Here is a 25,106-nt window from a genome sequence, read left to right on the forward strand (position 1 = left end):
AGCTACACTTTTAAAAAGTGCCAGGAAGGCACTGGAACGTAAGATGCTGCCAGGAGGGCAAGCCAGTTTGGAATGGGGATCAGGAGGCTGGAGAGAGAAACACGGGAAAACTCCATTTAGGGAGAGGAGGAGAGAAGTAAACTAAATGGACAAAACTGAACGGGGAGAGGAAGGGGCTCCTGTAGAAGGGAAGGGGACACAAATCCATAGCCCACAGGACAGTTTATTTGAATTCCTGGTAAAACCTCTCTGGAAGCCACACGGTAATCTGCTTCTTCTAAAGGAAGCATTGCCGCTGGCCCTGCAGGCTCTAGTCCGATTTCTGGGATCTTTGGCTGGAAGTGCTGAGATCCCACGATCTGTGAGGGAAGCCTTTCCTCTCTACCAGGGAAGAAGCATGAGCAGAAAGCACGAGGCCAGTTCTACAGGCTGAGGAGACATCTGGCAGGAACCCCTTCCCAGGCATGTACACGCCCATGCCCGTGACCTATGGCGGCTTGCCTGGGGCACCGACTCACACCCAGGGGTCCAAGCACCACGTAGGGCCAGGCTTACAAAATCCCTGCCCCCCGGCCAGCTCAGGCCATCAGGAGGCCAGGCCCTGCTGCCCCTTTGTGTTCCTACCCCTAACAGCCTAGACATCTGGATGACAGATCACAGCTTTGAAGGAGCTCAGTGGAGGGTTTTTGACATGGGGACTCTGGTCCCCTGTGTCATAAAAGACACATTCTCAAAGATCATGTGGGTCAGGCTATGCAGTTCATAGGATAAGAACCTCAAAACTGGATTTTATTTCCTTCCGTTTGTCTGAGGATGACACTGATTAGGCTACCCCTGCATGATTCCTGCGTGCTGCAGCCCTTCTTGGGCTGCGATGCAGAAAGGTACATGGTTGTATCTGTTGCACATTTGCAGTTTGTCTCACAGCCTCAACCCATCTCCTACTGGTCTTCCCTCCCAGTAGAAAGAATTGTGCACTTGTACTTGGAGGAGCAGACACAAATGCAGTCACATGTACTACTGATGAAAAGAGAATAAATGCTGTTATGTGAGAAAAATAATATGCATACACATTATTTAGACAGATATTTCCATACATTTGCTGTCACAAAACAGATGTCCAAATGAGCTAGTCACATGAACAATAAATCATGGAACCCACTTCAAGGAAAACAATGTTTTCTTTTGGAAAACTGCATTCAGAATGTATGCGCTTGAAATCAACTAAATATGAAAAATTTAATATTCAATAGATTATACCGGGTAGAACTTGAATCCAATGAAACATAAAGTTCCCAAAATTTGAAAACAATTCTTATTTTACCCAAGTTATTTTAACACAAAATATTAAAATGTGTGTACCATACTGCTCCTTGATATTTTTCCCCTTGGAGCAAAACTGAAGGAAATAAATAGCAAATTCAGAGAGAATTAATATCGAAAAAGCCTTCCCTCCCTTACTGCCCTCTCTGTTCCCAAACAAAAGGGTGCAGCTGATGGATCCTCTCTGATCCTCAGGAACAATTAGGCACAGCAAACACCTCCCAGTTCCGCTGGCCTTTCTGGTTCCTCTGGGATGCTGCTCTGGCTGCCATCTTTATCTCCTTTAACCAAAGCAACCCCGCCAGTCTGTGACCCGAGTCAATGGCAGAGCAACGAAGGGCAAGACATTCATGCCATAAATTACGGGGAAATCTCAACAGGCAAACCAAAACTGGTTTAGAGTCTAAATTCACCTGCCAGGGTGTTTGAATGGGATGGCCTAGTGTATTCACAGACTATCGGGACGAGTCTCCCCCATGCATCTCAGGGAATCACAAAATTAGCATAGCCGGGTGGATCCATCAAGGAAATGAAATCGCTCAGGCTGAGCTGCTCTGCCTATGACAACAGATATTCCCCAAATGTCATCACAGGAAACAGAGTGGAGAAGGCTTTTCAGCGTGATCAAGCAGCCTGTCCTGTGTCCTCCCTGAGGTTTTCGGGCTGGATAAGAGTGGCAGATGCTATGGATAAGCCTGCCTTTTAATCTTCTCTTTCTTCCCACTTCAATTTCAGATCACAGCCAGTTAGTTCTGAGAACAAGTTAAGTGAGCAAGCAAGTTCCCTAGACAGAGCGCCCCTAGTCTGGCTGGTTCCAGGAGGGCAATGGGAATTCGTACTGAGGATCCTCTGAATTGCCTTCTTCCAGAGGCGTGCGGGGGATCCAGCAGGAACACCTCGCATCACGGCTCCCAAAACAGCTGCTCAGCTCAGGGAGGGGTCTGGCCGAGCCTCCTGCTGCCTTCTTCGCCCCTTCATGCCTGCTTCAGCACCCGAGCCAGAAGGAGCTGTTCAGGATCCAATTCTTTAAATTACATGTCGGAACATGGTGAAAATGGCAATATAACAAATGGTATTTACACTCCCGGAGCCAAAGTGAAACTTTTTCATCACCACAAACATTTCCTAAAGCCCAAAATTTCACTGCTCAAAGAACCCCTCAGAAGAATTACTTAGTAAGCCAAATTCCAGTTAGTGGAAACAGAGAAGAAGTTTATGTCAGCTTTTAAGGCATAAGCTAATGTGGCTAAAACATGACAAGACTGTTCCAACCGGAGCTCTGGCTGCTATATTCTCCAGGGCTTTTACCTGTAGGTGTGACCAGAGCCCCTGACACTGGCAGGTCCAGCTGTTTGGACCCTGAGCATCCTCTGCACCTACCATCAACCAGCTCAGCAAAAGCAGCGGTTACGTATATCGACTTTGGACCAGGTCTGTACAAGCAACCAGCGCCTAGAGGGTCTGAAAGACCTTCCTCACTATACAGTTTAACACTGAATGTCACATAGAACGGTCTCATTAGAAGCTTCTTTTCTCTTCCTTCTCTCTCAAAAGACCCATCAAGGAAACTCAAACACACCTAGGTGCAGGAAGCAGAGAAGGCTTAGAACAAAATGCCACTTTCCTCGATCTCTGCTTGTGCTCACCCCACCAGAAACCAAAGGAAGCTTCCAAAACATCTCAAAGCATGTGAGCTACGCTGGCACAGCTCAGGAGAATTCTGTGAATTTGTTATGCCCCATCAGGACCACAAAACTGGTGTTCTATGCACTCCCAGGCTGCCTGCTTATTTTTTTCCTTATCTGCACAGTGAGTGACTTGTGCCTTAAACTTCAGATGGCACTATCCCTACCAACACACACACACACACACACACACACACACGCACGCACGCACGCACATGCATGCACTTTTTTGCACTCAACCTAGTAAGGAATAAGTAGAGCCTAATTAGCTTAGCAATGCTTATTTGAGCAGTCACTTTCTCTAGCAAAACTTCCTTGACATATACCCAAACAGAAAAAAACCAATTCTGGGGTTCCACGGGCAGCTGTGTGCTCCTCTGGTTTACTACAAGTCACCAGTGCTAGACTGTAATTGTCTTGAGGACCATGTCTTCATCTGAATGCTCAGGATGTCTGTGAAACTAGAGAAAACATTTTGATTTACAATAGAAATTTCTATAAATCTGCCCCCTGCCAGTGTTCCTTATGTGACACACTGGCATCACCACCATCCATCACTCAAGCCAGGAAATTGCCTCTCCGCCGTTCAATCTGTCACAAAGTTCTCCCCTTTTACCTTCCTACCTCCCAGTTCTGGGGCTCTGTCACCTTTCACCTGAACTATCTCAGGGACTCCCACCTGCTCTTTTCACTGAAAACCCCATATCACTCCACTTGCCAAGACAAAGCTCTCTAATCACAGAAGTGGTAACTGCAAACAACCCTATATTCTTACTCCAACTTTTAAAAAATACTCATTTAGGAGTGCCTGGGTGGCTGAGTCTGTTAGGTGTCTGACTTTGGCTCAGGTCATGATCTCACGGTTCGTGGGTTTGAGCCCTGCATCGGGCTCTGTGCTGACAGCTAGCTCAGAGCCCAGAGGCTGCTTCGGATTCTGTGTCTTCCTCTCTCTCTGACCCTCCCCTGCTCACATTGTCTCTCTCTCTTTCAGAAATAAATAAAACACTAAAAAAATTAAAATAAAAAAATAAAAAATACTCATTTATTTTGAGGAGAGAGAGAGAGCAGGAAAGGGAGAATCTGAAGAAGGCTCCATGCTGCCAGCACAGAGCCCGATGAGGGGCTCGATCTTACGAAGCATGAGATCATGTCTTGAGCCAGAACCAAGAGTCAGACACTTAACTGACTGAGCCACCCAGGGCCCCCAGACCAATGTTATTTTCTGACTGCCCTATGGCATAAAACACTTTGGGAACGACTGCCCTATAGAAGAAAACTCAGACTTCTTGGCATGTGTAGGAGGCCATCCATTCACGGTGCTTTACCTTTCTCTTCACGCCACACTTCTTACAGTACAGCCTTGGTGATTTGCCCTTCCTGTACTGGGAACATGATTCTCACTTTGCTTAGCCAGGCTCGCTCTGAATTCTCCTTTAAGGCTCAACTTTATGTATAGATTTCCCAACCTTCTCTCCTACATTAATCTTGTCATAGCCAGCTTGCTCAAAATTAATCTGAAAGGGAACCACAGTAAAAGATGGATCTCATGCAAATATTTGTCATTCAATTGGTTTAATTAAGCTCAATATGGCAACTTGGCTCGAAAGTCCAAAAGGTCCCCTTAAAGGACTGAATGTCTGGATTCTTAATGTAGGGTCAGCATAATCACCAGCATTGGTTTCTTCTTCTTTGTTCGTTCTTGGCCACTTGAACATTCTCAATTTTCAGAATTAAAATCCTGGTTTCTGAAAAGGCTTTCACTTCAGATTTCAGAACTGGAGACAATTTTTGTTTGTTCCTGTGGGTTATGTTTGCAAGAGATAGCTAATTAAAATACCTTGGCACCTATCCCCTCAGGCATTCTCCTTCTCCCACACCAAGAGCTTTTCAGCTCACATCTTTAGTGTTTGTCAGATCCATATGGATGTGAATGACAAAGAGCAGCCAGTGTACAGAAACTCAACAAGGAAAGACTCCACACAGAGCTGTTGCAACCATGAGGCTTGGCTTGATTTTGTTTATGTAAGAAAAGTTTACTGACTACCTACCAGGTTATTTTTCTTAATTAGGGTAATGTATTTATGGATGTTTTTGCACCATTACTCTCTAAACATTTTTATACGTCTGAAACATTGTATCACAAGAAAAAGGTTTCTAGTCAAAATGGTTTATCCATGTTCAACGAAAGCTGGGGAAGAGTCAACCACAGGGCTCTTCTCATTTCATTAGGAGATGCCCTTTACAGGCTGGTGGGCAGATGCTCAGGAAATACTCGACGGGTTAATAGGGGCAGACCTTCCACCTGAAGAGTTGATGATTCTCAACGCACCACCCTTTTAATAGATAATTGCTATTGTCAATGTCAAAGATTTCTTTTTCTTTCCAGTTTGAAATTTTTAGTTCAGGTTCTTAAAACATTTCTGTTTTCACAGGGAGAGAGGAAAGGAGTTCCTTTCGTTAAACCCTTACTACATGCAATTGGAATCATAACTGTGCCTGTGCATCAAGAGTATTTGTCCATCAAATTCAATATTCATAGCTAATAGCATAACTAAAATAGGGATTCTATACATGTATATTAAGTGATATTAACCCGTCTTCTAAGTTTATCTATGCCATGAACCAACATGAATTGCTAGCCTGGGTATATACATTAAAGAGTGAAATATAATGTTTTCATTTCAAAGTCTCTAATTCTACAGGATTCAGCCTTTGGGAACCCATTGAAAAGATCCCATGTAAATAAGGTGGGGCTACTATCATCAAAGTGCTTGGTTAATCTCCATTATCATCAATCATTAGACAAAATCAATGCTCATCTATAGCCCATGGCCAAAACCAGAACATGGCAAATGGACCATTCTGTTCATTGTCCCATGCTCCCCCATCAGACAGTTGCCTGCCTGCTTGGATTAGTAGGCTGAATAGCCCTCTGTCTTTTCTGCCTTCTCTTTTTTCTAGGATTAATAATGAAAAAAAAATGTTACAAAGGTTAAACTAGCCATGGATAAAGTAGGTCACACAAACTTGTAATCATGCCACCCAAAATGATGGAGTTGGTTCATGAAGAAGAGTTTTCATCTCATTTACCATGAGTAGATGTGATTAAAAATCCTGGGATAGAGGCTATAAAGCACTACCATGCAGCGTCACTGACTCCTTGGATGAATCATGAGCAGTAACCATTCACAATTTCCTTTCTGCATCCCTTCTTTTATAGAGGGAAAACTCAGAGTGAACTGGAAAGGAATTTACTATTTTTAAAAAAAGTTTTAATGTTTATTTAATTTTGAGAAAGAGAGACAGAGGTGAGCAGGGGAGGGGCAGAGAGAGGGAGACACAGAATCTGAAGCAGGCTCCAGACTCTGAGCTGTCAGCACAGAGCCTGACACGGGGCTCGAACTCAAACTGTGAGATCATGACGTGAGCCAAAGTTGGTCGCCTAACCGACTGAGCCACCCAGGCGCCCCTGGAAAGGAATTTAAAGATAATCTAAAAGAATTAAAGATGATCTAAAAGGGAACCAACCAGGAGAGGTGAACTGATTTGCCCCACACCTCCTTTTAGTACAGGGGGGAAATACATAAGATTATAAATGTAAAAGTTTTGCAAACTTGAAGTATCTCAGATTTCTGTGCAAGTAATCTCACCAGAGGCAGGGTGCCTAGGTTCCTGATTCTTTACCCTGCCCATATGCGACCCAGCCTCTTTGTGTTACAGATAAGCAAAAGTGTGGCCCCAAATGCTTAAACAGTATGGACAAGTTCAGAAACTATACTTGGAACCCAAGTCCCCTAAAAAGCTCCCTTTCCAAGTACAGCTCTAAACCAATGACCTGGCTACTTTAGGTCCTAGATACTAAGATGTTTAGGACCCATGGAAAACAGTAATAACCACATTCTCTGGTGGTTCCAGAGAACACATTCCTAGCCAGTCAACATTATACTCTGTACTTTATTCAGTTTACTCAAACAACTAAAGGTATCCCAGTAAAAAATCCAAATTAATATTTTAGCTGTCATGTATATAGGCAAAATGAACACAAATGTTGTAACAGGCAATGGCAATATGCTGATTGTAAAAAAAAAAGAAATTGGGGGTTTCCTATTGTCTAATAATAGTACTCTTTATAAAAATTAAATATTATAGGGGCGCCTGGGTGGCTTAGTCGGTTAAGCGTCCGACTTTCGCTTGGGTCATGATCTCGTGGTTCGTGGGTTTGAGCCCCGCGTCGGGCTCTGTGCTGGCTGCCAGCTCAGAGCCTGGAGCCTGTTTCAGTCTGTGACTCCCTCTCTCTGACCCTCCCCTGCTCACGCTGTCTCTGTCTCTCTCTCTCTCCTAGAAATAAATAAAACATTAAAAAAAAATTAAATATTATAGGTTACATAAAATGTATCAAAATAAAGCTGTTAAAAATTGGCCAACTCGAAGTTGATATAGCTTACTTATAAAGTATAACACAGCACGTCTTGAAAGAGAAAATGCGTTGTTTTAAATATTAAGCCCTTTATTGACTACACTGTGGAACATAGTATCTTGAAACATCAGAGGGTTTTGTTTTGTTGACATTTTCACTTACTCAACTGAAAACAAAAGTCAGGAACCTCATGTGATGACCAGTAGTAAAGTACCAGTAAATTAGAGACCAGTATTTGTTTGGACTGATATTAAATCAACTGGTCAGAAAAGGCTTTCTTCTTGTATAATCATGACATATTAACAGTCACCAAATAGCACTGGGCTAGGAATCCTCTAGAAATAATTAATGATTTTCATTTTACACATGGAATAGTCACAAAATGTAGATGGCTTACATCAACTTATTATATTTGCCCATCCCCAATTGCTCTGAGAGTCAGAGAAATGGCTATTCTTTCATATGTTGTGCAAAACGTTCCCTAAATATCTGCTCATGCTCAATAAAACTGTCATGTCACCCAAACATTCTTTAATCTCACTGTGACATATAAATGGACACATCCATCATACTCACATGTATAATTAGGTGACTCGAGGAATATGCAAAGATGGCAAGAAACCATTCAATTCTTTGGTTATGCTCCACTGACAAATATATATTTCTTGGCAACTAGCCAATTGGTTTTGGAACTAATATTGGACCATGACCCAATAAAGTCTAACAACCTATCCCTTGCTTTACATGCACCATTAGGGCCTGTCACCGATCACCAGCCATCTCTCTTGGGCATACATTCCTTTCCTTGGAAGCATGAAATGACCTTAGATAACATTGCCCTTCTCCAGAAAAACACATTTTCCACTCAACTGCAAGTCTTGATTCAAAGCTAAAATTAATACAGGCAGGCAATTTAGGTTTCTTAGAAAATTTCTTAAAAATGACAAATGTACGTGATGTTAAAGCCATCCAATATGTCTGCATGCTGCCTTATTAAATTACAAACACCTGGCTTATTTATACAATGTATCCAATGGCTTACAGATTAGGATCCTAGAAATAATACATGTTTTATAGCAAAAAATATACATATAATAATCCACCTATAGTTTATATAAATGATGAAATGTTTCTGAATATATCTATATATCTATATATGTACACATATATACTCTGTGTGCGTGTGTGTGTGTATTTGAAGAATCAGCACACAAATACTGCAGTCCTTCATTGGCTCTTCCACTTCAGTGTCAAGGACACCAGGTTTCAAAGTCTTAGGAGCAGAACAAAGGTCACCGCTGAGGACAAAGAACTGGCTTGATGCACCTTCCCTTGTGAAGGACCAGGTTGGCTGGACAGTGGCAACCTGCGACGCATGGCTTATTGCATGGACCGATCTCATTCCAGTTGTCACAGGTCTTGGCACAGCCGGGACCACAGGTATCATACACAGCTCCGTGCTTACACTGGGTGGCTGAGAAAAGGAGACACGAGTGAGACGTGGAGAAAGGGCCATGTTGATTCACCTTCAGCCCAATGCCATGCTGCAGGCTCATGTCACCCCCGGCACTGACCCTTCCACAGCACAGACTCCCTTGTGCATTTTAACAAAGGAATAACAAACATTCAACATTCCTGAAACACTCTGGGAATCACCTGCCCCTGAAAAAACAACATCAAAGATCCACCTGCTGGGCTAGTGATCTTCAAAGTAAAATAAAATGAAAAGTTTTTTTTTTTTATTCCCAGAGAAGACAAACCACACATTAGTGAAACTACCGAGAAGTCTATGAGGTTATTTGGCTATTGAGAACAGAATGAAAAATCAACTCCAAATTGTGCTTAGAGCTATCAAGTTGTGATAAATAGGAATATTTTGTGCAACCACATCAATATGCAAGTATGCAGAATTACACATACAGGAAAAAAAAACTGCTAAGCTTACTGGAAACACATGACATATTTTAATCATAGTGATCAATTTGAGGCAAATTAGAGCAAGAGTGGGGTGAAACCAAATAGGGAAACATGAGATGTGTGACTAGAAAGAGGGAAGTAGGTGGCTGCCTGGCCAGAGAATACAAAAATGATGAGCTAGCCAAATCATAACCAATTTGCTATCTTTGTTTGCTTAGAGCGAAAATGATTTTGACAATATTCTGAGAGTTCCTGAAAATTCATGAATAGATTTGTCAGAAAAACATACATTCTGGAAGTTTTATGACATACAAACTTTCCCATCGGAGTTCTTTCCAGTGACAAAGAGGCCACCTTTCATTCTCATGAGTAGGAATGTTGACTCGTGTAGGACTTCAGAAGAAGGACTTTCCAAGAATACCAATAACCATCTAACTTTCATTTCACGTCGCTCCAAACAAATTTAATAAACATGGAAGAGTAGCAGTTCAAACACCTCTCTTATAGTTTACTCTGTTTGCAAAATAGTACCTTGCAAAGAATTATAAAGAATGTAATCGTAAAACTGAAAAACAGAACTGGTTTTCAAGCAAGTGCACTGTAGATTGAATCTTTCAAATTATATACAGTTACCACAGAACATTCATGTTTGACCATATCTAACTTACAATAAGGCTCCTCAAATACCATTTTGCTAGTTAAACACAAATGAGAAAAGGGGTGTTCTGTCTAGAGAGTAGTCGATTATCACTCACAAGTTCTTCCATATTATTTAAAAGCTGAACTGTATGAAGCATAGAATTTTGAGAGACATCTGAGTGAAACCTACTTTATAGTACTTGGGTCTATAATTATGATTTTTCTATATAGATTCTAATTTCCATATTAAGTTTTGGCATGCCTATCCCTGTCCTAGTTATTTAAACTGTTAAATAAATTAAACTAACTGTTACTAACCACTGGTTTTGAACAAAGCCACTGGTATAATTAGATCTGTTTCATAACTCATTCATTTTTTTCCAGTAAGTATGTATTGCTGGTTTCTATACCTAATGCCTTTTAGGAGCTAAAGATTCAGTGGGAGACTAGATGGAAATTCTTCCCTGAAAGAGTTTATATTCTAGTGTTGGAAGACAGAATCAACATGTTACCAGTGATAGAAATGGTAGTGATATGTATAAAGAAGAAAAATAGGGGAAAAAATTGAGAATGTGGGGATATTATTTTGGATAGGAAGTTACCTTTGAGAAGACACCTCAAAAGGGGAGAGCAAGCCGGGCATAGAACCAACTAAGACAACATTTGATGTTTCAGTATAATTGGCTGGTAATAGCTCCCCGTAACTCACCCCTCTATTGGTATATCATGTCGTATATCTCTACCAACAAAGCATCTTACACTGTGGGAGCTATTACCAGCCATTTATGTTGAAACATCAAATGTCTTCTTATTGGTTGTATGCCCGGCTTGCTCTCCCCTTTTGGTGTGTCTTCTCAAAGGTAACTTCCTATCCAAAATAATATCTCCACATTCTCAATTTTTTCCATATTTTTCTTCTTTATACATATCACTACCATTTCTGTCATTTGTAACATGTTTATTCTTTTGTGCCCAGTTCCTGGCACATAGCTCCAAAAGTCCATGGAATCTTTAGAGTATTAACTATTATATGCTAATGACATGACTTGTGGCTAGGGAACCCTAGATAGCTTCAGGATGGGGCTGGTCACCAGAAAGGCCAAAGCACGATGAGAGGGTTGGAACTTTCAGCCCCACCAATCAATCTCCATGAAGGGGAGAAGGGGTGGATATTGAGTTACTTACCAGTGGCCAATCATGTCATCAATCACACCTGCATAGTGAAACCCTCATAAAAACTCCTGAATGACTAACAACAAGGTTCAGAAAACTTCAGAGCTGATGAACATATCAGAGTACTGGTAGGGTGGTATACTTACTCCCCTCGGACTGAAACTCCTATGTCAGGACCCTTCAGTCCCTTGCTGCATGTACTCCTTCATCTATTCAATTGTATCCTTTACAATAAACCAGTAATAGTAAATAAAGTGTTTTCAAGAGTTTAGTGAAATAGTCTAGCAAATTGTTAAGTCTAAAAGGGAAGGGGAATTATAGGAACACCTCTCCCCTCCTACTTTGCAGTCAAGGCAGACAGAAGTGAGGGTAACCCGAGGACCCAATACTTGCAACTGGTATCTGAAGTGCGGGCAATCTTGTGACACTGAGCCCTTAAACCTGTGTAGTCTTATGCTAATTCTGTGTAGTGTCAGAACTGAATTGAATTGTAGGACATCCAGTTGGTCTCTGAAACGTTGGAGAATTGGCTGATATGAGAAAAAATGTGCCACACATTTGGTATCAAAATATTGTGAGTAAGAACAGTTCATTTCCAGGGCACTGGGCTTTTCTTCACTATTTTCCTACACTCAACTTATTCCTTTTTCAGATGTCCATCTATTAAACTCACTTTAATTAGTAAATTTGAGTGTGCCATTTTTTCTTCCTGGACCCAACTGATACAGTCGATAAGTAAAAAAATTACTGTCACTCATTAATGCTGCATTCTCTAACATTACCTCTACAGTGTAACTTTATTAGGTTGCTTTGGTTTTTCATAATTTAAAGCCAGTCCTGAGACCTAACCTCTTGCCTTGATCTTGTGCCATCATCTACCTTGGTGAATGTTACTACCATCCACCCCATCCATCCCCTCTCTTATCTGGGTGAGCTGTCCCTTGACTGTATACATAGAGTACCTACTGCCCACCTCCATTCCTGCATTTGCTACATGAAATTATAATCCTAGGTTTTCTTGTCCTCTCTCTTTCCAGCTTAATCTAGTTTACGAGAGAGAAAGGCATTTTGTTTCTTTATTTTCAGCAATAGTGTGGTGTTTAACATGTAGTAGGTACTTAGAGGACCTGCATAGATATATGGATGAGTGAGTGAGTAGATCCACTATCTATTCCTTTAAATCTTGCTTGCTTTTCTGATAATCTTTTGGCTTTTGACAGGTCCCCTCAAAGTTTTTTCCCTCTCTTTTCAGTGTCTAACAGAATACCCTATACATTGCATATGCCTAATAATTTGGAAACATCCTAGCCGAATACCATATTCACACACAATTACTATATCCATGTATTGTTATGTTTCCGTGGACCAATGGGGTTCAAAACTGAAAATCAGTATCATCAGGGAGCTTCCTGATACCTAACACCCCCCCCCCACTTAAAAAACGTAACCCAGGTAATTTAAATATGTGGTCAGAATTGAGAACTAATACTGTAAACAACCCTCACATTCAGACTTCAGTCACAGTAGAGACTCATGTCTTTTTAGCAAATAAGAAGGCAACTATTTCCAAAGTGGAGGTAAGCGCACAATGGAAGGTCCTACTATTACCCGTCATCTTCTACCTCAAACCCTATAGGAGCTCTTCCTCTGTCTCAGGGTGCTCCTTCTCCCTCATTGATGAATTATGTCATCTACACAAGCACCCTTAACTCATCTACCTACTGCCCCTCCTCCACATCTGCACCCATCCTTGACTTGCCATTCCTGTTTTCTGACCCATCTCTTCCAGGAGCTTGCTCTGTTATTTGTCCTTCTCATTGAACATGAATCGTCTCTGCTGGCTCTATCTATCTCCCAAATATTACAAACATTTGCAGATCAACATTAATCTTTGGCAAAAAGGATCCCTTAACATATCAGACTTACTTTCTTCCTCCTTTAACCTCCAAACTTCATAAAAGACTTTACTGTCATTACATCCAATTGCTCTGCAATTCATCAACATGGGTGATCTTTCTTTTCTCACCTGCCACTTTACTGAAGCAGTTCCCACCAACATTTTCAGGCATGACTATATCCGCTGATACAATGGCATCCCCAAGTGTCCCATAACCTCTCCACAAAATATTTGGCTTTATCTTATGATGTTGAATTCCTCAGGTTCTGCTAACACCTGGAGAACATCTCTCTCTTGGGCTTCTTTACCTACTTCCCTGACATTAAATGTTCAAATGACCTCCAAGACTCTTCCCCTTACATGGTTTTGTCTTCTCTTTCTCTCTCTATCAGTTACTACAGTTTCCTCTCTAATTTCTAGTTCTGATTCTCTTCCTAATCTATCTCATCATTTTCCAAGTCTTAATTCAAATGGCACCTCCTCCAAGTAGCTTCCTGGATCTCCCCCAGAATACCCTTCCTCCCTCTGCACCCCACATCACTTTTCACGTTAGTTATTTGTTTTAATCCCCCAGCTCCAATGCAGCTGTAGTTCTTAATCAGAGGTGCCTATAAGAGTCCCCTGAGGATCTTTTAACAGATATTCTTTCTCAGCCCCATTCCCTGAAGATTTTTTGCTCTCGTTTTGCAGTGGGGCCCAAGTAGCTGTAGATTTTTAAATCTATGGGGTCACTAGGACAAGCATCCCCGGTTGAAGAGAGTAACCTGCCAAGGCTCAGGCTCCTATGGGCAGAGTCCCTTTCTACCATGACCCAAAGTTCTGGCACAGGGCCAAGCACAGAAGAGCAGCTTATTAAATGTTAGTGCCTGTTGGATGATGATTTAATCTTAATGATGCTCCATCCATCATCTCATTTCCCAGTGTGGATTACATTTGGCTGGCCTTGAGTTCATTTTCCACTCAGCTGCTTCCAGAAAGCCTCTTTGAACTCACTTTACCCTCCAGATACTTTGCTTCCCTCTAAACCTTGCAAAGACCACTTGTAGTGTAAAGACTTGATAGAATTTCCTCTTTCCAACCTATGTTCTTTCCTTTCCCCACATTCTCTCATAGACATGAGGTCTCCTATGTCTCATCCTCTCTCTGACCTCTCAATTCTTCCTTCTGGCTCTACCACTTAACTTCCTGATGTTCTGTTGTGACATTTCACCTCTGACCTACTGAACAGAGATTATTTCTCTCACTATCTATGGGGAGAAAGTAGAACATAGAAAATGAAGAACTACTAGAAAAAAAAAGAGGATCTTTTCTCATTGAACAAATATCATTGCCATTTCCATTTAAATGAATAAACACCTTTCATATATCTGCCACATGGCGGGCATTCTCTAGGCCGAGGAATCAAATGTGAATCAGGTATCACCTCTGACCTCCCATTCAGGAGCCTGCGTTTACAATTGAACAGGTAAAGGTGACATATAAACAGATTCTTAACAAAATGCAAGATGTACCATATTAGATCATGAGGGCAAAGTACCATGGAGGAGTAAGACAGAGACATCAACTTAAGTTTGAGGGGCTGTCAGCATCTAGGAAGACCTGACAGAACAGAGCCCACTTAGGTCTTAAAAGGTGAGTAGCAGCTGTCAGACAGACCGTGGTGGGAAAAGCCCCTGAGGCAGAGAGAGGGCAAGTGGCAACAACAAACTGCCTTGGCTCCCTCAGGGGAAGGGGGCCTCAATTTGGTAGGTGGGGGCACAGAATTTGAGGAGGGAGAGATGGGGAGATGAAGGCAGACAAGTAGGCAGGGGCTGTGAATCTAGGCAAAGGGGAGGCTTGGAAGGGTTTTAGCTGGGGGGTGACATGATTAGATTTGCCTTCAAATTGATCATCCACTTTTATATGATCCTAGAAAGTGAATACTGCCTCAGACCCTGTTTGATCCTCCTGTGGATTCAATGTTTCTTTTCATATATATAAGAGGCAAAAGATTTTTTTTTTTCAATCGATTAAGCATCGGACTCTGGATTTCAGCTCAGGTCATGCTCTCATGCTCTCACGGTTGGCGGGTTCGAGCCCCACGTTGGGAATACTAACAGCGTGGGGCCTGCTTGGGTTTCTCTCCTTCTCTTTCTGCCTCTCTCTCTCCCTCGTTCTCTCTCTCTAGAAATAAATATACTAAAAAATAAAAATATCAAAATAAAACCTAAATGTGATCGATTTGAACATATGCATTTAAAAAGGGCTTCATCTGGTTGAATAATTTTAAATAAATCAGCCAACTACCAGAGTGATTAGGGTTGGCAGGCATTTGTTTTCAAGGGGGCACACAAGCAGGCACTGTGCAATGTGTCCCACCAGCATTATATGTTACTCCCCATGGTAATCCAGACAAGCGCAGGGTGCTGGCTCGATCGATGAATTGAATAAGCCTGGCTCTGTGCCCTCTGGGATTTTGCTGCCTCCATGTCCCCTGCTGAGTGTTGACGATCACTGTACTGACCTTTTCTCCTAATCCTTTAGAGGAAGCACCCATTTGGCCAAGGCAAAGTTCACTGTGTATAAAGAAAGCAGTTGCTACAGCAAAGGGCTAGAACCACCTGAAATTTATAGACAAAAAACAAAGGAAAAACTGCTCACAGAACCCAGCAGGCTATCTGATGTGCTATAGAAAGACACATGCCACTTTGACTAGCCCAGCCTCTTTTCCACTTACAGAATGCATTACTAAAAGTGCACTGACAATTAGTGTCAGCCACAGGGAGGTGTCAGGCAATCTGCTAAGGATGACCAAGAAAGATGCAGGAGCAAGATCATACCAAAGTTACAGTCAGAGGTTACCAACTAACGACTCTCAGTGATAAGGAACAAATGAATAGAAATTGGAAAGACCTACCTAACAAATATTTGAACAAATTAGTTGATGCTTATGTAAATACACAAATAAATATATACTCATATTTGAATATAGTTTTCCATGCGTTCCTGCTGGTCTGCTTTCATAATGATTAACTACAGAGCTGTAAGGCAAATTTACCTGGGTTTCATTCCTGACCTACTCATTTTCTAGCTCTGTGACTTATAGCAAATCACTTAAATATTCCAAGCCTCAATGTCCTTATCAGTAAAATGTGGGTAATAGAGTGTTACCACATAGATTATAATGCAGATTTAACAACATAAAATGTCATAAAAGTGCTAGCGTAGTCCTTGAGGCAAAAGAAGTGCTTAGAAAATGGTAAATGTTAATATAAATGGTCATTATTAAACTTTTATTCTAGACCTTTATGATGGTCCTCTGCATAGTATATGATATTCAGTAATTCACATGCTAAGCTTGAGCTCTATACATCCTTCCTGTCACATGTAGTGGGCATATACTTTTTGCTAGCAGTCATGATCGTGCTAAAATCCAGGCTAGATGTGGAAATGTCACTTGCTCATTCAGAGTTTCTTGCCTGGCTGGCTTTATATTTGTTTAATTTCCAAGCTTTTTATTCTGGGAAATTTCTCTTCTCTGTGTTAAGTGTCCTTAAGTGCTTTCATAAGTTGAAAAGATCTGGGAGCTAAAAATAAGTAAAGGGTATTCTTATAGTCTTCAATATTCCAGACCAATTGGAAATGGATCTACTGAAAGATGCTGCAGGTCCCAGTAAGTTTATTTTTCATGTACCATCTGTCAACCTGCACAAGTTCATAGTGTGTGTGAGGGTGTGTGTGTGGGGGGGTGTGCGTGTGCATGTGTATGTACGTATCTGTATAAAGGTTCCTCTGCAACTGCGCAGAGCTGTACTTCACTGAGATGGCTCCATTAATTTTAAGTGGTAAATGAACTCTTTCGAGAGCCATATTCCTTGTCCATTAGAAAAGTAATTTTAGCTCCCAAGATTCGGTCCCTGAAATCAGGGGGAATGTGTAATCCTCAAATGGTGCACTCAGATGGTGCTAAGTATAGTTCCGGGCTGTGAAGAGAGGGTTCCTATATTCTGTATCTAATATAAACCTTAGCATAGCACCACCACAGCTAATAAAGTTTGTAAGTTTCTGCAGAGCCCTAAATTACAACAGGATGGATGGATGGGACTTGGCTCCATATATCTTACACTTTTTCTGGTAGATTCAAGGGAAGAAGGACTCTAAGTAGAGAAAGGGAGCTGGGAGTATTCGAGGTGTGCTAAAAGGACCCGGTCCCACAAAAACATTGCTTTTACTACGCTGCCCTACACTGATGAATTAGGTGAGAGGTAAGCCATTTTGTCTTCATTTTAGAAGCCTCAGCCACACCTTGCTATTGAGTTAGGGAAACTGAAGGACTCCATAAAAATCTACTTTTTGCTCCCTTTCCTTCTATTTTTGCTAGGATCTGTACGCCTGCCCTACACATACCTTAATGTATGTCCTCCTTATAAGGGATGAGGAATTAATGACATCTTTGGAATCTTCCAGCACAATAGATAATACCTAAGGAATGACAGGGTGAAGCCATCATGTGCATATTCCAGATTGCTGGCACTAGACACCTTGATGACGCCAAGATCCCCTGGCTTCAGGGAATAAGTGACTTATGATAGACTTTGGGACCCTGTCCTTGTTCTGACCAGTTCCTGTATGCCCAAGAGGACATGTGCACCAGACCACAATTGTCAATAAAAACTCCAGCCCCCTAGCAAAGATGAGACTCATCCTCCACTTCCTTTCTGAGTCTGTCTATATCTGCTCTCTATACCTTCAATAAACTCTGTTCTCACTCCTGCTGAGTGAACGGCTTCAATTTGCCTTCCATCCTGTGTAAAGCCAAGGACCTTCTTGGCTGGTCCTTCAGGAACCCCCTCTGCACCTTTGGATCCAGCCCACCAGTATCCCTGTGAGTTATTTTTTTTTTTATCAAATCAATACTCCTTTGAGAAGAGCAGCATGATAGGCACTCTTGCTGTGGGAAGTAAACTCAGATACAAAGATTGGACTTGGGTTTGCCGAGGAGAGAGCAAATTCCAAAAGGGAAGTTAGAAGTAGGTAAAAGGGCTTAGTGCTTTTCATGGACACAGACTAGTGATTTTGTCAAGGGGCAGCTTGGAGAAGTTTTAGTAGCCCCAAAATACCTATAGTCCCACTCCCTCAAAGCCACCCAAGTAGGCATAAAAATGAACTCAGTGGTTTCAACCCTGGCTTCAGGTCAGAATCACCTGGGGAGATTTAAAAGCCACATAAGGCAATTAAAGCAGGATATCTGGGCTTGGGACCCAGGCATAGGTTTCTTGTTTATTTTGTAACCTCCCTAGTGACTCCAAAGTCCAACCAGACTCAGACTCACTGGTCTAAGTAAACAAGATGGCCATGCAATGAAAACACAGCTTCAAGGCAATTCTTCTTGACCTCCCTTCCAACCAGATGACCACTCATGCCCTCCACCAATATAGACATTCTAGAGTTAGCAGTGGCATGAACTGCCTTCTTCTCTAATATCAGAGCTAAGGTTAGTAGAATTAGTGTAGAATTCATGCAAACCCCGCATCTCTTCATTCGAGGCAAATTTGGCCCTTTTCAGGAAAATGTCTGCCAACACTTGGGGTAAGTGACAAATACTCTGTCATCTCATCTCTGGGTCTAAATGGCAGCAGCAGCTTCTATGAAGTGGACACACTTCCAGATGTTTCACATACATATCACTGCTGCGTATCACTCTGTGTAACAGATATTATTGCGAAATTCCAAAATATAGCAGGAATCTCTCTTCTTCTCTCCTCCTATACTGCCTCCATCTGAATCCAAGTCACCATTGTTTGTTCACCACACTCCTGCCTGGTCACCTGCTTTCAGTCTTGCTCCAGCCAATCTATTCTCTCCACAGTAGCCTGGACACAGGGTGATCTTTGGAAAGCAGAAAGAGGCTTGCTTAAAGCCCATCGGTGGCTTCCATTCCCCTTGGAATAAGGTTACCACCCTCCCAAGACCTGCAAAGCCCTGCACAATCCAGCTCCTGCTTCTACTCCAACCTCATTTTATGCCTCTTTCTCCTGCCCACCATGCTGGAGCCACGCTGACTCCCTTCCAGTTCAAGAGCATGCCATTTTATCCCTACTTTATGGTCATCAAATATGTTTCTTCTGCATAGAATGCTTGCCCAAACTCCCTTCAATCCTTCAAGATGCCTGTCATCGCCACAGAGAAGCCCTCCCTCATCACCATCTAAGTGGCCACCCATTCCCTCGCCATTTGTTTTCTATTGCTCTGTCTTATTTGTTTCCTTAATGACACTTAACATACTTAGCCAGTATTTTCTTGTAGAGTTACTATTTTGGTCTGGTTCTCCTTTTGGACTGCCAGCACCTCAATGACAAGGGATTCATCTCTTAGTTACCAGAGTACCCACTGTGTTCAGCACAATGCCCAGCACTTAGACACTTTGCAAGAAATATTTCTTGAATGAACAAAGAAGTCCATTTTACAGATATCAAACAAGCTAATTCACTTGCTTGAGATCAAAGGACTGTAACAAGTATTATAGAACTCTACCTCTCAGAGGCAAAAGACTATTCTGATAGGGTTTAACAATTCTTCTCTTTCAAACACACACACACACACACACACACACACATCTGCACACACAACACGCACATCCACATACTTATCCTGAAGACCTTAAATGACTGTAATCATCATGAAGATTCTTTGCTCCACACATAACCTTATCCACAGCTGTGATTGTCCATGTGCTAAGTACATCCAGCTGGGAGCTTGAGGATGGGAGGATTTTGCAACAGTGGAAATCCTTAAATTGTTCAAATGTGCTTGTCACAAAGCATTTCTCTTAAGTGCTTTCTATCCTGCCTGGTGGGAAGCCTTTGTGTTTTATCAAGTTGCAGTCCAGTTGGACTATTGATGGAATTTCCCTTTGGCCAAGGGGGGATGTGGCCATTCACCTCAGCAAGTCTCTTTCATTGTTATTTTGGGGATTGTAGTGAATGTGTGATGGATGTATCTGCCAGGAATTTCTCACCTGCACAGTTCTGCTGAGGCTCCCAGTGGACACTGATGCCTTCTCTCTGGCATGCCCGGGTATATGCCAGAAATGACTCGCAGTAACAGTTTTTATGGACTGGACATTCACACATGTCTGTCACACAGGACCTAAGGAACCCAACAGAAAGAAATGAACATGTAAAAATATCAAATTATCAAATATCCTAAATGTGACTTGCAGGAAAGGGTAGGTGAGTGGGATGTCCAAACTCGATTGGCCATTAAAAGTTGCTATTAATTTAAAAAAAATTTAATGCTGTATTTATTTCTCAGAGAGAGAGAGAGAGAGAGAGAGAGCGTGAGCAGGGCAGGGTCAGAGAGAGAGGGAGACACAGAATCTGAAGCAGGCTCCAGGCTCTGAGCTAGCTGTCAGCACAGAGCCTGACATGGGGTTCAAACCCATGAACCAGGAGATCATGGCCTGAGCCGAAGTCAGACACTTAACCAATTGAGCCAACCAGGTGCCCCTAAAAGTTGCTATTTTAGGTTGGAAATCTAAAAATGGCATAAAAGTTCTACGTGACACCTTACTGGGTACTTCTGAAAATGTGACATTAGGTTTCCTTTCTTCTAGAGCAGGACTGTCCAATAGAACTTTCTGCAAAGATGGAAATGTTCTCTAATCTCCACTGTCCAAAGCAGTCTCCATGATCCATATCTGGCTATTGAGCACTTAGAATACATCCAGTGTGTGTGTGAGGAACCAAATTTTTTCTTTGATTTGATTTTAATTAACTTAGATGCAGATAATCAATATGTCTAGAAGTTACCCTGTGAGAAAGGCAGCTCTTAGATACAGTCACTATTCAAAGTGCTGCCATCTTGTGAACAGCTCTGATATAAGAATAATAGTTTCTACCACAATATAATCAAAATAGTACTCAGTATGATGAAAGTATAAAATCCCGGGGATTTCTGAAGACATACAATTAAAATTCACTTTTGCAGTATCTTAGAGTCTCAGTCTTTTGAGAAACACTGGCACTCATCTTTAGAATGTGGGGTGACAAATTCCAAATAAAGCAAACTTCCAGGTCTCTAATTAGACCGAAAGATAAAGAAGGTTGAGCCAAAGTCTTCATAGCTTAAGTATGGAAATGATGGGTCAAGCCAAAATGAGAACTGAAATATGTTTAAATGTAAACTAACAAATTTTCAAACATGTTGACCTCAAAGCCACAGTGATGACCTTACATTGGTATGTAATATTATCGTTTACAAAGAGCTTCCACATGCAGTCTGTCACTGAGTGCTAAGTAGGATAAAACCCAGTCTCTATTTTATAAACAAACAGGTCATTTTACAAATGGATAGATGGGCCCAAAGTCACATTAAAAAGGGGCAAAAGTAGGGGCGCCTGGGTGGCTTAGTCGGTTAAGCGTCCGACTTTTGCTTAGGTCATGATTTCGCGGTTCATGGGTTCGAGCCCCGTGTTGGGCTCTGTGCTGACTGCCAGCTCAGAGCCTGGAGCCTACTTCAGAGCCTGTATCTCCCTCTCTCTCTGACCCTCCCCTGCTCACGCTGTCTCTCTCTCTCTCCCAGAAATAAATAAAACATTAAAAAAAAAGGGGGGGGGCAAAAGAGTGAACTAAATTACATTTCCTGAGACTACTGCTCTTCTTGTTATTCCATAGAGCCATCTTCATCTTCACCTTCCAGCAAGTTTACTCCCTAACAGTTCTGACTTAACAGTAATGCCAGAAGCCCTCAAGATTAAGAACACTAAGCTACCATTATTTTTTCCATAACCCTGGTCAGTAAAACCCCTTCCTTATAGAACTAAATTCAAGGCTGAAAGCAAAAACAATTAATACTCAAGGTTACAAACAGCACAGATGATCTTGAAAAGTGACCAGAATATGATAATCTAATGTGAATATTCCAGCATTTTCTCTTGGCATGGGATGTGTATACATATCTGATTACAGAGAGTGGCCAGCTAGCTCTATGTAAAGGCTGGGGTGCTGCCTGCTCCGAACAAGAATTAAATGGCAGAAAACATATTAAAGAATCACCATGTACCTGCAAAGGTATTACAGCCCAACTCTTGAGAACACAGCCTTGGAAATATGAATGAACAGGGACAAAAGAGGAATAGAACTGAAACCTAATGAGCCCCTTCCATGTCATCAAGTGAGAAATTATTTGATGGCTAATACTTAAGACAGAAAATTATTTGATGACTGATATAGGACAGAAAAACAGATCTCTCTCTCTCTTCTCTATAATAATTAAGACTGCATATCTTCATACCTCCTCCCACTTGCATTACAGAAATCCCATGGGATCATGCTCACGAGCAAACTCTTTCCAGTACCAGACACAGTGCTGTGTCTTTAAATTTGTGCAGAGCCTCTAGTCTTCTGATAAAAGCGAACGGAAGCCTGTTCTTGAAATGGCCTCTAAATGTATGAACCCTCCTGAACACCACTGCCTTTGTTGATTTGATTTTCATTTCAGACCAACGCACACCCATCACATTCCTGTGCAGACACCACAGCAACGTTTGGGCTGCTGGTGCTAACCTCTCATCCCACCTCTGCTTCACTCCTGGGGACTTCTGTCACCCACCCTCTTCCCTGGCCCATAGGGTGCAGGTCCTTCTCTCGGGCATGGCTCCCACTGATGTGATGGGAACAGAGTGGCGCCTAGTGGGCCTGGTGAAATGATGGTACTTGAGTGGCAAGGAGGTAGTCTCCACACGAGGAAACACATCCCGATTTGAAAGAATGTCTAATGTGACTCTGTAAAATTGTGTGGACAGTAAACAAAATTTAATCTGAGTGAAAGACTTGCTGGTGAATGTTTTCCTTCTTTTTATTTCTACTGGCTGTCTTACGAAGCTATTTATACAATTTAAAATAAATTTTGGACAGCTACATCCAATTCATTGAGACTGTTGGGAGAAAACGAGGCAACCACACATTTAATGTTTAAGCACACATTTACTAATCACTGCATATTCCTACTGCACCTCCACAACAGGCCACTCAATACGCAGCCGCAGTCTGTGATGTATCTGCCCTTTAAACTAAGGACAATTTGAGCTAATTCTATTATGTGGCACTCATGAGGAACATTTGAGGAAAAAGCATTTGTCAAAGCCACCCTTCACTTGAAATATTTCACATATATTTAAAGGCTTGAGAGATGTGTTTTGTCACAGAAGTTAAAACTACAAGATGTCTTTTTTTCACTTGTCAAGTTGATGATTTTTTACACAAAATTGTACCCAGAGTTTGTGAAAGAATGGAGAAATGGATGGTCCCTACTCTGCAAGTATACAATTGTTAGGTCTTACATTGGGCATTTTGCTGTCATCAGCAATTACATGGACTGTCTCATTTGGTCCACACAGCAATGGGACATGAAGCAGGTCTTATTACTGGCCTACTTAACATTTGGGGAGACTTGGAGGTGTTGGCTTGGTCAGGGTCACATGGCTGATGACAGAGCTGGAACTGCAAAACCAGGCGTGTGCTTCAGGTCTTTCTCATTTCAATATCTGTATTAATAACGACGACAGTATTAGAAGATTTTTCTAGAAAACAATTTGGCAATACTTATGAATAGCCCTAAGAAAGATTCTTCAGTTGTGAGGGAAATTCCACACCCAATAGAACAGAAATGCGGGTGGACAAAGTTTCTATATATGGGGGTTTTCATCATAATGCTATTTGAAATGAAAAGGAAGGCAGGGAGATAACCTAAATTGCCTATAATAGGGGCCTAGTTAAATACATTTAGGTGAGCTCTATATCCTACAGACACTGCAACGATGTTCTAGAAATACATTTTAAGATCTGAGGCAACATTCAGGAAGGACTGACTGAAGACGAGCAAAACCGTGTTTCAGTATTGCGTGAAAACAAATAAGAAAACAAAAATAACTGAAAACAGATATGGCCAAATGTTCACAGTGGTCAACTTAAGTGGTAGAATTGCAGCTCTTTTTATTTTCTTCATATCCAAATTTTCTATAGTAAACACATATCACTTTTCCAAAATGATAAATCAACAGAAAAGAGTAACATGGGACATATTAATATTTCAATCAGAATTTAGGGCCTAGAGGGAGAAAATAAAGAATGAGGAATGGGAGGAAATAAAAATATCCATTTGTAGGTCTTAGTTATTGAATATTTCTCCTGCTAAAATTTTCCAGTCTGTGTATCAGGGGCCTCCTGACATAGGCATTGATTCTATTCACGGTGTGTCATCCTCAGAGTCCCACTTCATTGGTCTACTGATGCTATGGACTTGACATCCAGATGGATGGGATGGATAATGGGATAATTCGGTATGCTTCTGCTGGAAGGAATTTATTCAGAAGAAGGAACTTATTAAGAGAAGGAAGCATCCTCAAATGCACTTCAAATTTCAGGGAGGGGTGAAGCTATTGTTATTCAAGTGTTCAATTTGTATTTATCACCCTTAATAGTTCAGTATGAGAAAAATCTAATTTATGACAGTGGAGTTGAATTTTTATATGTTAATGGAAGACTTGCTCTTTCCTTAGTCAGTGTGCACCAATACTGCACTGTATGGAATGTGTAGGAGCATTTTATCACTCTTAATAGTTAGTAAGATTTATGGCTTTGGTTTTCCTGCTTTCATGGCATTATTCTGTCCCAGTTATGTTCTGTTCGATGTTGAGTTTCCTGGTCAGGAAACGTAGCTGCCCAGTGCTCCAGTGGGAAAACACAGATTGCATTTCAGTAGAGCTTTTCCAGGAAAGTTCTACAGGTAACAAAATAATCGCCTGCTTATGTGAGCCCTTTAAAGCAAACTTTCTGTCACAGGAGCTTATGAATGTATCTAGAAATGATGTTCTGATTTATCCACCCTGCTCCTGGCACCTTTCCGGACGGCAGAGAAGCACGGGCAGGATTCTTGTTCCTTGGGGCACACGTAGCTGTGCACTGCAGCGAGGTGGAGAGAGCATGCCAAGAGCCACAGCAGGGTGCTCTGAGCGGGTGCCCTGCAGGGCAGCACTTTGTCACACACCGGCTGCCCCCTTCTCTAATCATTTCAC

At 41.7% G+C, this 25,106-nt stretch overlaps 1 protein-coding gene across 1 annotated transcript in view; it reads right to left on the reverse strand.

The window, feature by feature from the left end:
- Positions 1-7,494: 7,494 nt before the first annotated feature.
- BMPER (BMP binding endothelial regulator) overlaps positions 7,495-25,106 on the reverse strand; it is a 253,623-nt gene continuing 236,011 nt past the window's right edge. The window contains exons 14-15 of the mRNA XM_039221814.1: positions 20,049-20,179; positions 7,495-8,899 (exon numbers count right to left, since the gene is read on the reverse strand). Coding sequence (XP_039077745.1) covers positions 8,718-8,899; positions 20,049-20,179 — 313 coding nt within the window. The 3' untranslated portion in view covers positions 7,495-8,717. The remainder of the gene's footprint in view (positions 8,900-20,048; positions 20,180-25,106) is intronic.

The sequence above is a fragment of the Hyaena hyaena genome, unplaced genomic scaffold (assembly GCF_003009895.1).
Source record: "Hyaena hyaena isolate Hyena2069 unplaced genomic scaffold, ASM300989v1 scaffold_1021, whole genome shotgun sequence".
In the NCBI taxonomy this organism is placed as follows: Eukaryota; Metazoa; Chordata; class Mammalia; order Carnivora; family Hyaenidae; genus Hyaena; species Hyaena hyaena.